The 12,443-nt window shown below is 43.1% G+C and overlaps 1 protein-coding gene across 1 annotated transcript; it reads left to right on the top strand.

The window, feature by feature from the left end:
• Positions 1-2,866: 2,866 nt before the first annotated feature.
• LOC137829162 (uncharacterized) lies at positions 2,867-3,680 on the top strand. Its single transcript, XM_068635957.1, has 2 exons — positions 2,867-3,382; positions 3,666-3,680. The coding sequence occupies exons 1-2, from the start codon at positions 2,867-2,869 to the stop codon at positions 3,678-3,680; spliced, it is 531 nt and encodes a 176-aa protein (XP_068492058.1).
• The last annotated feature ends 8,763 nt before the right edge of the window (positions 3,681-12,443 follow it).

Here is a 12,443-nt window from a genome sequence, read left to right as displayed (position 1 = left end):
TGCATATACCTGGCCTTTTATGGGGCCTCGGGGCTCATACTGGACATCGAACTCCAAGAGTTCCACCGTCCAACGTACCATTCTCCCTGCCACGTCCAGCTTATGCAGCACCTTCCGGATAGGTAAGTCCGTCATCACTACTACTCTGAAACTCTGGAAGTAATGACGCAACCTCCTCGTCGAGAGCACCACAGCCAGGGTTTCCTTCTCCAGGGCCTGGTACCTCACCTCCGGCCCTTGCAAAACTTTGCTCACGAAGTATATTGGTTTTTGTACTTGGTCCTGCTCTTGGACGAGGACCAAACTTATCGCCCGTTCTGTCACGGTGAAGTACAGTTGGAGCGGCGTGCCCGACTGTGGCTTGCATAACACGGGAGGGGTGGCTAAATACTCCTTTAACTGGAGGAATGCCTCCTCGCACTCTTCGATCCACACGAACCGGCTATTCCTCCTCAAACACTGGACGTAGGGGTGTCCCTTGTCCCCTCCAGCTGATACAAATCTGGACAGGGTGGCCATCTGCCCTGTCAACTGCTGCACCTCCTTCACCAAGACTGGGCTCCTCATGGCAAGGATTGTAGCACACTTCTCTGGGTTCGCCTCTATCCCCCGCTCGGTGAGTAGGAAACCCAAGAAATTACCTGCCTCCACCCCGAACACGCACTTCTCAGGATTTAGCTTCAACCGGTATTTAGCTATTGTCGTAAATAGCTCTTCTAGATCCGTCACATGTTGATCCCTCGCCTGCGAGGTCACCACCATATCATCCACATAGGCCTGCACATTCCGACCTATCATGGGTGCAAGGACCCTATCCATCAGCCTCTGGTAGGTGGTGCCTGCATTCTTCAGCCCAGAGGGCATCACCGTGTAGTAGTAACAAGACGTCTCGGTCATAAACGTTGTCTTGCACTCGTCTTTGGGGTGCATCTTAATTTGGTTGTACCCAGATAATGTGTATAAGAAACTAAGCATCCTACAGCCCGAGGCACTGTTCATTAAGGCATCAATGCTTGGCAAGGGGTATGAAACCTTCAGACACGCCTTGTTGACGTCGGTGAAGTCCACGCACATTCTCCACTTCTCGTTGGCCTTCTTTACCAAGACCACATTTGCCAGCAACTCAGGGTATTGAATCTCCCTTATATGGTCGGCACTCAGCAACTTCTTTGTTTCTTCCCTGATGGCCTGCCACCTCTCTTCATTGAACTTCCTTCTCCTTTGGCGGACGGGCCTGACCTTGGGGTCTATGGTGAGGCGGTGACACAGGAAATCGGGGTTCATGCCCGGCATGTCCGAGGCGAACCATACGAAAGCGTCCAGGTGACGTGCTATCACCCCAACAATTTGATCTTGCTCCGCTTGGTTCAACGACTTACCAAGCTTGAACGTTTAGCCCCTGATCTGCCTCTCCACGATATCCCCTGCTGGCTCGGGTCGCCTCTCCCGAGCGCTTTCTGCACGGGTGTCCCCGTCTCTGCTAGGTGGGCGCTCTGTAACCATGAACAACCCCCTCTAGGTCTTGAAGTTGTTCTCATAGCACCTCTTAGCCTCTTACTGGTCCGACTTGATGGTTATCACCTTCCCGCTCAAGTCCAACAACTTCATCTTCATGTGACGTGTTGATGCTACTGCCCTCAGCCTATTCAGAGTTGGCTCCCCAACAAAATATTATAGGCTGAGGAAGCATTAACCAACAAGTACCTTATGTTCTTCGTGCGGGATGCAAAGCCATCCGTAAAGGTGGTCCTCAGCTCCAAATGCCCTCGCACCTCCACCTGGTCTCCCGCCAAGCCATACAAGCACCCAGTGTACGGCCTCAGCTGATCAGGAGACAACTGTAGCTTTTTAAAGGTGGACCAAAACATCACATCCGCTGAGCTGCCTTGGTCCACTAGCACTTGGTGCACCTTCCTCCCTGTGGTTACAACAAAAATCACCACAGGGTCGTTGTCATGGGGAACGACGTCTCGAAGATCGACCTTTGTGAAAGTAAGGTCGATGTCGAGCACATCATCCACCGCTTGCACCTCCACTTACATCATCGATCGTGCATACTTCTTGCGCTGAGAAGCAGTGCACCCTCCACCTGAGAAACCCCCCGAGATGGTGTGGATCTCTCCATGAACGGGCATCTCGTGCCCTTGGTCCTCACCCGACGCTGTTGGGGTCTCAGTCCTCTGTGGCTCTGCCAAGTAGTCGTTTAGGAACCTACTCTTCACCAGCTCGTCTAACTGGTGTCCCAATGCCAAGCAGTTGCGTATGGGATGACCAAACGCTTGGTGAAACTCGCACCAAGCCTCCTTGTGGGGTCCCAGCTTCTTGTCAGTCTTGGGAGGCATCTTCAACCTCTCTGCTATGTTGCGCACAACGATCAAATCCTTCAGCTCTACCACAAAAATATGCCTCAAAGGCTTATTATCCCTTGCACGCCCCCTAGTCTGAGGCCTCATAGACTCGTAAGGCTGCTTCTTCATAGGGGCCCTCTTCTTTGTTGTAGCCTCATGCACTCTCACGGGTTGCGCACACGCCGGCGCTCATGGACGCGTGGGAACAATGCACGCGCGCTTCTCATTCATCTCCCCTTCTGCTGCGATGTGAGCCACTGCTCAACGCCTTATCTCAGCGAATGTTTTAGGGCGATTTCTGATGAGTGATTCAGTGAAAGGCCCTGAACAAATCCCCTTTCTAAACGCGTGAACCATCATCGTTTCATCCTTGGTGTTAAGCTTCACCACCTACGCCATAAAACGGTTAACAAACTCCTTCAGCAACTCACCTTGATGAATTAAAAAAGGCAAAACGAACCATTAATCTCAATGATGAAGCTATAAGAAAGTTGGAGGAAAGATTACAAAGACTTGAAATGAAGCAAGCTAGGTCTTCTCATTCTATTCATGGAGAGCATCATCATCATAGACCTTCATCAAGAGGCTCTTCCAATGATCATGGACGTGAAGAAGATCATAGAAGAAGGAGACCTCAACCCAACTTTCATGGATTTAGACCATCTCATGCTCATGAAGATAAACGTGAAGATGGCTACTACCGAAATGCAAAGGCTAGGCTACCTTCGGTCCAGCTTCCTTGTTTCAATGGCTCTAGTGATCCTAATGTATATTTAGATTGGGAGGCTAAGTGTGAACAAATATTTGAGACCCATAAGATCCTTGATGAGCACAAATATAAGCTAGCCACCTTAGAATTTAGTGATTATGCCAAAGAATGGTGGCGTACAATTGTAATGGACATTATGTATCGCAAGAAACCTCTCGTGGTTTCTTGGAATACTTTGAAAGAGTATATGCGCGCGAGGTTTATTCCTCATTCTAGGAAGGAACACTTGTTGAAGTTCCAAAGGCTTCCTCAAGGACATAGGATGGTAGATGAATACTTTAAAGATTTTGAAACCACTTTGACTAAAATGAATATGCATGCTAATGAAAAGTCAAATATAAAATGGTTTGTCCGTGGTTTAAGAAGAGATATTAGAGAATTTATAGAATTAAATGAGTACTCTTCTTTGAAGCAAGTGCTTCGCATAGCCATCAAAATGGAATTATATCTTTTGAAAACCACGTCTACAAAACAAGTTTCTACTACAAATTCTTCTACTCCTAAGTCACCTACCAAAACTTCCAATATAAAATGTTTTAAATGTTTAGGTTTTGGGCACATAGCTCTTCATTGTCCACAAAAAACCTTAATGACAAACAAGGTAAAACAAGACCTACCTCACCCACCTCCCTCACGTAAAAATGAAAAAGACAAAGAAAGCCAAGTTGACATGAGTCTTATCCTTTCACCTCCAAGGTGTTTTCCTTCCTTATCTTTTTCATTACCCAAGGTTTCTATTTCAACACCATCTTGGTTAAAAAGTGTTAGGGATGATTTCATACCTCCTAATGGTTTTCACCACTTAAGAGGCCTTTTTCCAAAAGATATCATCATTCCCAAACAAATTTTTCCAACTTGGTCGATTTATAGAACCTCCTTTTCTGAAATCCCATTGTTTACAAAAGCTAAGTCATGTTTGCCTTTTTCTTCCACTTTTACTTGTAAAACTAAACTGACTTTGTTATATGCAGGGATTCAGAATTCGTGGACGAATTCTCTCCAACTCGAGGAGTATGATGAGAATCAAATAAAGGAGGCTTTTATTAATGAAGGGAGAGGTCATTCACCTACACATTTGAAGTTCTTCCTTCTAGTCTTTTCAAAATTAAAAAGAAGACATAAAATAAAGAGAGGATCAAGCCATAAAGCCAAAGAAGTCTACAAGCTTTCAAGAATAGGCTTCATTTAAATATCTCTCTTTATAGTTTCTTTTATAAATTTGTAAATAATATAGAATGTTTAAATACATAGTTTTTAGGAAAGGTGCTTAGAGGGAAACCTTAGATACCTCTTTTGTAAAAGCATCTTTAGGCATTAGTTTAGAATTTTCTAGAAGGTGACTCTTCATGCTTCACTTTAGGTGCTAGAAGTGAGTAGCATGCAAGGGACTTTTGGTTAGCTTGTTTTGTAAGCTTCATGACCAGCCCTTGCTCCTATAAAAGGAGGGCTTAGGTCATTCACAATGGAGATTTGGAATTTGTAGTAAAGAAACTCTCCCAATTTGGTGATTGAGTGAGTGAGATTTGATTTCTCCTCTTCCTAGTCTCATCTTGAGTGCCTTGGTTCTCTCAAGTGGCGGCATTGCACACTTATCTTGGAGCATTCACACTTCAAGTGGCGTGTTCATCAACCAAGAACTACAACCACATAAGTCCTCTTTCTTCTCCATCTTCTCATTCCATTTCCGTGCCTATTTGAATTCCTAAACATGTCTTAGGTTCCTTTCTTGCTTTCTATTCGGTGTTCTTGCTTATTTTCATGTTTCAATCGGTTCATCTTCTTTCTCCTTGGATTTGTTCGGTGCATTTCAGTTTTGAAGCATTTTAATCGGTTCATTTCATTTGTTAAGCAATTTAATCGGTTCATTTGCATTTTTACATCTTTTAATTGGTTCAATTGGCAAGAAATGGGTCTTCCATGTGAGTTTGGTGTTTGGTGCAAGTTTTGGTGAGTTCTTGAAACTTAGAACATTGATCCAATTCTATTAAAAGTGCCTAAGCTATCTCCAACTCAAGTTGATTCCATAAAATGTCAAAGAATCATCTATATCTTGCTATTGGAATCACATCACCTTGGTACTGTCTTACGTCAAAAAGATCGTAAGAGTTAGGTGGGGGAGCGCGATTCGCAATATACTGCTCCCTGAACAACTTCGACAACTATGCAAACGACGTCACGCGGCCATCAAGGAGGCTGATGAACCAATCCATCATCGTCCCTACCAGCGTGCTCATGAACAACTTACATCTTACTGCATCAGAACCACCAACCAGCATCATCTGCGTGTGGAAGGCTGTGAGATGGGCCTCTGGATTCTCCATCCCTATGAACGTGGCTTTCGGTCCCACGAACGTAGCTGGTATCACAGCATCCATAATCGTTTGCGAAAAAGGCATGGGAAACTCCCTGGGAGGTGTAGCACATTCTTGTTCCTCTGTTTCATGATCCCCTGCCTGATTTCGCAAATCACGTCGCAACTCTTCATTGGTTCGGTGTAACTCTTCGTTTCTCGCTTGCGACGCAGCCAGATCAATCTGGATGCATTCTTGGCCAGCTCTTGACGTTGTCATCGCTTCTTGAAGGCCCTGCATCATCTCCATAACTTGTTACAGGGTAAGACCTTTGCCCCCGATTGGCGCAGCAGATCCTTGCCTTGTATTCCTTATCTTGATCGATTCTTGATGAATCTTTCTTAGTTCTTGTGGTTGGGACAATCGTCTTAGATTGGGCCCCACGGTAAGCGCCAAATGTTCCCGCCGGTTGACCTAAAGTGTCTTCGTACGCCTACGACAATCGTGCATCCAAGAATCCCTCCTTCCCTACATGCCTTTCCTCCACTGGAATCACCTGAAAACGAAGAGACAAAGGGCGCTCTCGCGGCTGTTTGCACTCCGACGCTCAAGTCAAACTCCGAGCAATGAAACACCAAAAAAACCTCTAACTTTGAGAGCTATGTGTGTGTGTATTCTCTTTGTGTGTTACTTGCATTAGAATTGTGTACCTTATTATGTTGGTTGTTACCCTTTATATACTCTAGTGTTTTTGTCCCTTTCGCTAATTGTAACTTAGGCTTACTGTAGGTGCGTCTTAGCGTCACTAACACCCGTTCTGAAGGCCATCTAATGCGTAAGACTCCCTTCCCAGAGTGCAACCTCCACGGGATGACCACTTGGGTGCCAACTCATGCACCCAATCTCTGGGCCATCCGCCTTGGGAGAGCCCTTAGCTATTCTCGTCCCATGTATGCGGATCACCCCTGGAATGTGACCCTTACGAGTCCTCTCTTTCCCAATGGCTCTTTGATTGTGGCACACCCTACCACATCGTCCACACATGGGCGCTTGGTGATTTAGGCCTCTCCCTTACTGATAACTGGAGTGTGGCTTGGAAACCACCTTTTTCGCCCCATCTTTACTGTTTGGGGTTACCGAGGTCCGAGGCCTCCACGCCCTACACCTTGATGCCACCCCCTCCTCGGCTACCTTCACCCGTGTGTTTCGCAAGACACTAGCCTGTCCTCCCAGTGGACCCAACGTTCGGGGCCCACCGTAACTATGGTCAATGCCGAGGCCTGAGGACCATCCGGCACAGTGTCCCTCTACTGGGTTGGGTAACCTCGTTGGGAAATCCCACACGACCTTACCCGCTGGCAGTAAGATCGTGGAAGAATCGAAACCCACTCGTACCCAAGAGACTGTGGACGTGTCTTACCTCAACAAGTCGCTCCCCACGACCGGAACCCTGGACTTAGCCAGAAGACACCCATTCACTGATTATGTGATGGGGGTGCAACTTCCAGTCATGTGAAAGGAACTCAATACTGATCGTTATGACGACACAATCGACTCTGACGAGCACATGGATGTATATACTACTCATATCAGTTTGTATACCTCGAATAACGTCGCCCTCTGCCGAGTCTTCCCCACTTCACTGAAGGGAGGGGCATTGAGCAAGTTTACAAGGCTTCCACCATACTCCATTGATTGCTTTGACACTCTGGCATCAAAGTTTGGGACACAGTTCGCTACAAGTCGATCACATCACCTGACCTCAATCGCCTTGGTCAACATCTGATAGGAAAAAGGGGAGTCTCTTAGGATGTTCATGCAAAGGTTCGGTAAGGTGAGCTTGAACATCCAAAATCTGAGTCCGTACATGGCCATGCATCACATGGTCACGGCCCTACGGCCAGGGTCATTTGTCAACATCTTGTGCAAGAAACAAGTTGTGAATCTTGACAGGCTTAAGCAGAGAGCTGCTAAATATATGAAGTTGGAATAGTTGAGAGAATACAAGAGTCAAGCAAGAGCTAAGATCGGTGGTGATAAGGGGAAGCAAAAGGAAAGGGAGCGACCTGGCTAATCAAACTTCTGTCGAGGAGACAAGTATAAGGAGACTCGTGGGCCTAGGTTCATTAGGTACACCCCTTTGAATGTTGATAGGGGAAGGATCTTGGACGAGGCCTTGAGTGCTGACCTGATACCACCACCAAGGAAGGTCCCGAGTCCTGATAACGCCGACCCTACACGCAAATGCAGGTTTCATAGAAATACGGGCCACACAACTGAGGAGTGTTAGGAACTAAAGGATAATATCGAAGAGCTTGTCCAAGTTGGACATCTATGTAAGTACGTGCAAGGAGAAGGAAGGAATGTGAAGCGCTCACCCCCGAGGAGGTAGGAACCGGCCAGACGGAGGGAGTACAACCCTCATCTGTTCAATGAAGATGACTGTCGACTTGAGCGTTAGCCACAAAGGGAGGAGCCTCTGAGGAGGGATGGAGTTGGAAGAAGAGGTGGTCAAGAGGTCATCAACACCATCATAGGAGGTTTTGCTAAGAGAGGTAGCTCCAAATCGGCAAGGAAAAATCATTAAGAGTGGTGCAATCGATAAATACCATTTCTTTTTCTTTTCGACCGAGGATGCTCCCCATGACATTCACCGACGATGATTTCAAGGGTATTGACCCTTCACAGGAGGACCTGATGGTCATAACGGTCAACATCGACAACTTCTCTATCATGAAAATGTTGGTAGATCAAGGGAGTTCGGTGGACATCCTTTATTCGAAAACATTTCAAAGGATGAAAATTCCCAAGGAGGAGATGAAGTCGTACAACGATCAAATTTTCGAATTCTCGAGGGACAGGATAGGCAACCGAGGTTCTATCGAACTCTACACCATGTTTGGTGAGGGGAGAACAAGTAAAACCATCAAGATTCGGTACTCGGTGATAGAGGCTAACACCTCATATAACATTTTGTTGGGCTGATCGTTCATTAATTGGTTAGGATGATCGTATCCACTCCCATCTGGCCCTGAAATTTCCCTCAGTCACCTTCAGCGGGTGGCCCGTTGTAGAGCAAGTGTGCCTACCAGACAGCCTAGTTAAAGCTTTCACCGCACATCAACAAGACATTGTTTTGAAGTTGGTCAAGTTCGACTCCAACCGAGGTCTTATCAGCCTCTAAGGTTGTGTTTCTGGCCTTCAACTCTTTCATTCTCCTTCCGCATATTCCTCAGCTCGAGCTTGGCATCAACCTTGGCCATTCAAGACTCAAAATCTGAAACCGCTTCTAGTGACAACTTCAAAGAGCTAAAAGCCTCGCCCAGCTAATGCTCAAGATGAGATATTTCTTCCGTTGGTTGCCCTCGTCAGCAGCAAGTTTGGTCAACACCAGGCCCGAGCCTGCATCTCGACAGCAGCTGATAGTAGATCTTGGCGAGGGATGGTGGTCAGCATATTTTCTTCGGTCGACATCAGACCAACCTGCAGACCCTTTGAAAATTGAGTGTTTCCCTAGAGAAGCGGCAAAGGGGAAGTGGTAGCACCGATCGGAGATGGTGTTTTGGGCTGGATAAGGGAAGCAGGAGAAAGACATCTCGGAGTTCCATGCAGCGATCGAGTTTTGGAATCAGTCGTCTTCCTTTTCTTCTTTCTACTTCCTTCAGTTGAAGGAAATCCAGGGTCACGTATCTCGGCTGTAGAGGGGTTGCCAACCGTTTCTAGACTGCCCTTATGATGTGAGTTGATTTTAGGATTGTTCATTTGTATGGTGACACTTTACTTAGATTTGTATTTTAAGACAATTATAGGTGAAAAGCCTAAGGAAAATTCCCACTAGGCATTAACTTAACAAGTGTTAAGTAGATGTGAAGGTTCATTTCCATAAGGCCAAAGGAAAAACACAATTAAAGGTGAAGATGAATGCCAAAATAGGTGCGGAATTAAACCAAGGAAAACTAAGCAAACATAAATGGCCGAATTGAATTCAAGGAGCAAAAAGAAGAACAAGACATATTTTGGAATTGAAAATTGGAATGGAAAAAAAATGAGTGAAAGGAAACTTAGGAGATGAAATTGAGAATGTGTGAATGTCACCACTTGAGAGGTCTCAATTTCTAACAAGATAGGACATAGGTTTAGGGAGACAATGCTCATACACTCTAACACAATTTGTGTACACTAACTTTACTCTTCATTCAACTTGTGAATACATGAGGTAGGCCTCCCTATTTATAGATTTAGGAGCCTTGGAAAAGAAGAAAAAAGGGTAGAATGGGAAAGGGAGAAGTGGTGCGGTTTTAGGTTTGGACTTTGGTCAAAACCGCACCATCCTACACATTCTAGAAGCTAGAGTTTCCTTTCTACCCTAATGGACTTCTTATGGCCCATTCTTATGTCTTCACCTTCTAATATTGCTATATAGACCTACTCTTGCTTATTCTACTATTTGGACCCCTCATGTGAGCCCAACTTATTTACAACATTTTCTAATTATTAAAAAGACTAACATAAAGAACTTTAGATGCTCTGGTTTATGGCTTCTTCTTCTGCTGATATTGTTTTGAGGCTTGGTGGCCCCCAACTTTGTATTTTGAGATGACTGACCTAGTTCGAAATTGCTTGTAGTGTCTTTAGTCATCTGTGGGTTTGTATCACCTTACCCTTGTGAAGGGCCTTGGCATGGAACGCGGCCAACATGTCAGTCGATTAGGGAGTTGCCTGAGCCATTATACATGTACCAAATAAAAACGAGTTAATCAAAAGTATAGATTAACCGAGATGAAGAACAGTGCGAACATACCATGAAAATAAGTCCATCGTTGGGACGATTTATATACAGTTAAAAGCTTTTGGGTTGGGAGCCTTCTCGATAGGTTATCAAAAACATCATATACCTCTAACTCCTCAGCGCTTGAGGCCGAACGAGGCCACTGTTTGAACCGGGTGGGGGTCTTTCTCCAATATATAGGAAATTTGGATCGACAGGTTTCATCAAAGAAGAAATCCGTACCCTTAGGCTCGATAAAAGTCTTAAAAAAAATTCCTTTGAAATTTTTGTACTAAATGGTATAGGGGGAGAAGAGTTCTTGACTCGATCGACTAATCAGTGATAACCAACTCATAGGGTCAGCGGGGTGAGCAATGCAATAATGAAGGAAATTCAAAGGAGAAGGGCGAAAATAAAACATATCATATACAAGTCGAAAGACCTGCAACGATGCCCAAGAATTGGGGGCAAGCTAAGAGGGAGCCACGTTGAGTTCCCATGGGACACCCATGGTGAATTCATCAAAATAGCTAAATGCAAGTCAGAAAAAAAAGACAAGAATAAGCAAAGAAGAAAGGTGTTTCGGTAGGTGAACGACCGATACGTATGGTATCGACCGAATGACACGAGTCAATGACGAGAATTCCATCAACTGCATCAGGCTTAATAAGGCACACTTTATCAACAAAGGACGAGATAGAACAAGAATCCCTGAAAAGGGAGTAGAACCCAGTTACTTTGGGGTCAACCCAATCAAATCCTGTAAGATGGGACGTCATAGTTCATTTTGCAGATACCATCCGGACTAGGAGTTCACGAGGAAGAGGAGGTTAGCGAGAGGAGAGAAGGAAGGCATTTAGTAAAGTGAAGGAGTAGAAGAAGACCGACCGACCAAGGAGGAAGGTAATAATTCTCTCAGTCCCAACCCATTCGAGAACATGTTTAATATTTGAAATTTATTAGTTTATATTATTTTGTAAGTTTTATTTACCCCCAAAAACCCAAACATGTTATAACAAGGTAAGGAATTAGGGATGGTAATGCAGGGCGGGTCATGCGGGTCAGCCCACAACCCACTACTAAAAAGTGCGGGGCAGACTCACTAATCTAGTCTGCTAACCTACTAGGCTCGCCCTGCATAACCCGCAACTCGCACGAGCCATTAGCAGGGCGGGATGGATTGGCCCATTGACCTGCATAAATAAAAAAATTATTATTTTATTTTCTACAAAAAAATCATACCTCACTCACACACTATTATTGCAGTGTGACCTTTATTTTATTTTATTTAAAATAAATAATATACCCAAAAAAAGTATGTCTTATTTTAATCATATAAAGAAGTTAATATTAAAAATAAAAGTGAATTTACTTTTAAGTAAAGTTTCACATTTAAAAATTGTTAATAAAAAAATAATATAAAGAAGAGATTTCATTAAAATATTTTGTAGTGAAACTTTGATAAGATACTCTCATACATTTACATACATATCAAAGGAAAATATATACAAAACAAATCTTTATTATTTTTAATCAAACCTTATAAGAACTTCATATTTGAATGCCTTTATATTTTTTTATCTTAATTAAATTAATTAAAACGATGATAAAATTTTAATTTTTCAACAGTAGAAATATATTTTTTAAAATTAATAAAATTTTAATTTTAAAAAAATATTTTCCTTATAGGTCCGTGAAACGAACCCGCATAGTTGGGTGAGTCTAGATTACCACCTCTATAAGAAATAAAATTTAGAGATGTGAAATAAGTTTAAGCAGATAATAATCTATAAACATAGACTATGCCTGAATTAAAAAAAAGTTATAACTTAAATGAAAGAGATATAGTTGAAATCCAACATATTTATAATATAAGATAAATAGAGTAAATCAAAATATATATATATATATATATATATATATATATATATATTAAGAAATATCTAATATCATGATTTGTTGCATCTTATGTTTTTATTTACCACAATCTTGTTATTGTTTTTAATTTAATATCATGTCGGGTATAGTAGAAATATTTGTTTTTTACATAACTAAAATTCACAAAAGTGAATATTTTAATACATAAATTAAATAATAAATTAATGTATCTGATTATATAAATTATATTCTAGATTTACAATAAATGAATGCTTTAAAAGCATTTTCAATAATTCAAAAATACTTTCAAATTTAGGAAATTATCCAAAATTTAATTTAAAAATCGACATAATAGATGATATTTTTTATAAGTGAAAGAGGTTTTTGTC

Source organism: Phaseolus vulgaris, chromosome 7, assembly GCF_000499845.2.
Source record: "Phaseolus vulgaris cultivar G19833 chromosome 7, P. vulgaris v2.0, whole genome shotgun sequence".
NCBI lineage: Eukaryota > Viridiplantae > Streptophyta > Magnoliopsida > Fabales > Fabaceae > Phaseolus > Phaseolus vulgaris.
This window is presented reverse-complemented; position numbering and strand designations above follow the sequence as displayed.

Coding starts and splice junctions, on each gene's coding strand:
- LOC137829162 (XM_068635957.1), top strand. CDS start 2,867: ATGAAGCAAGCTAGGTCTTCTCATTCTATTCATGGAGAGCATCATCAT.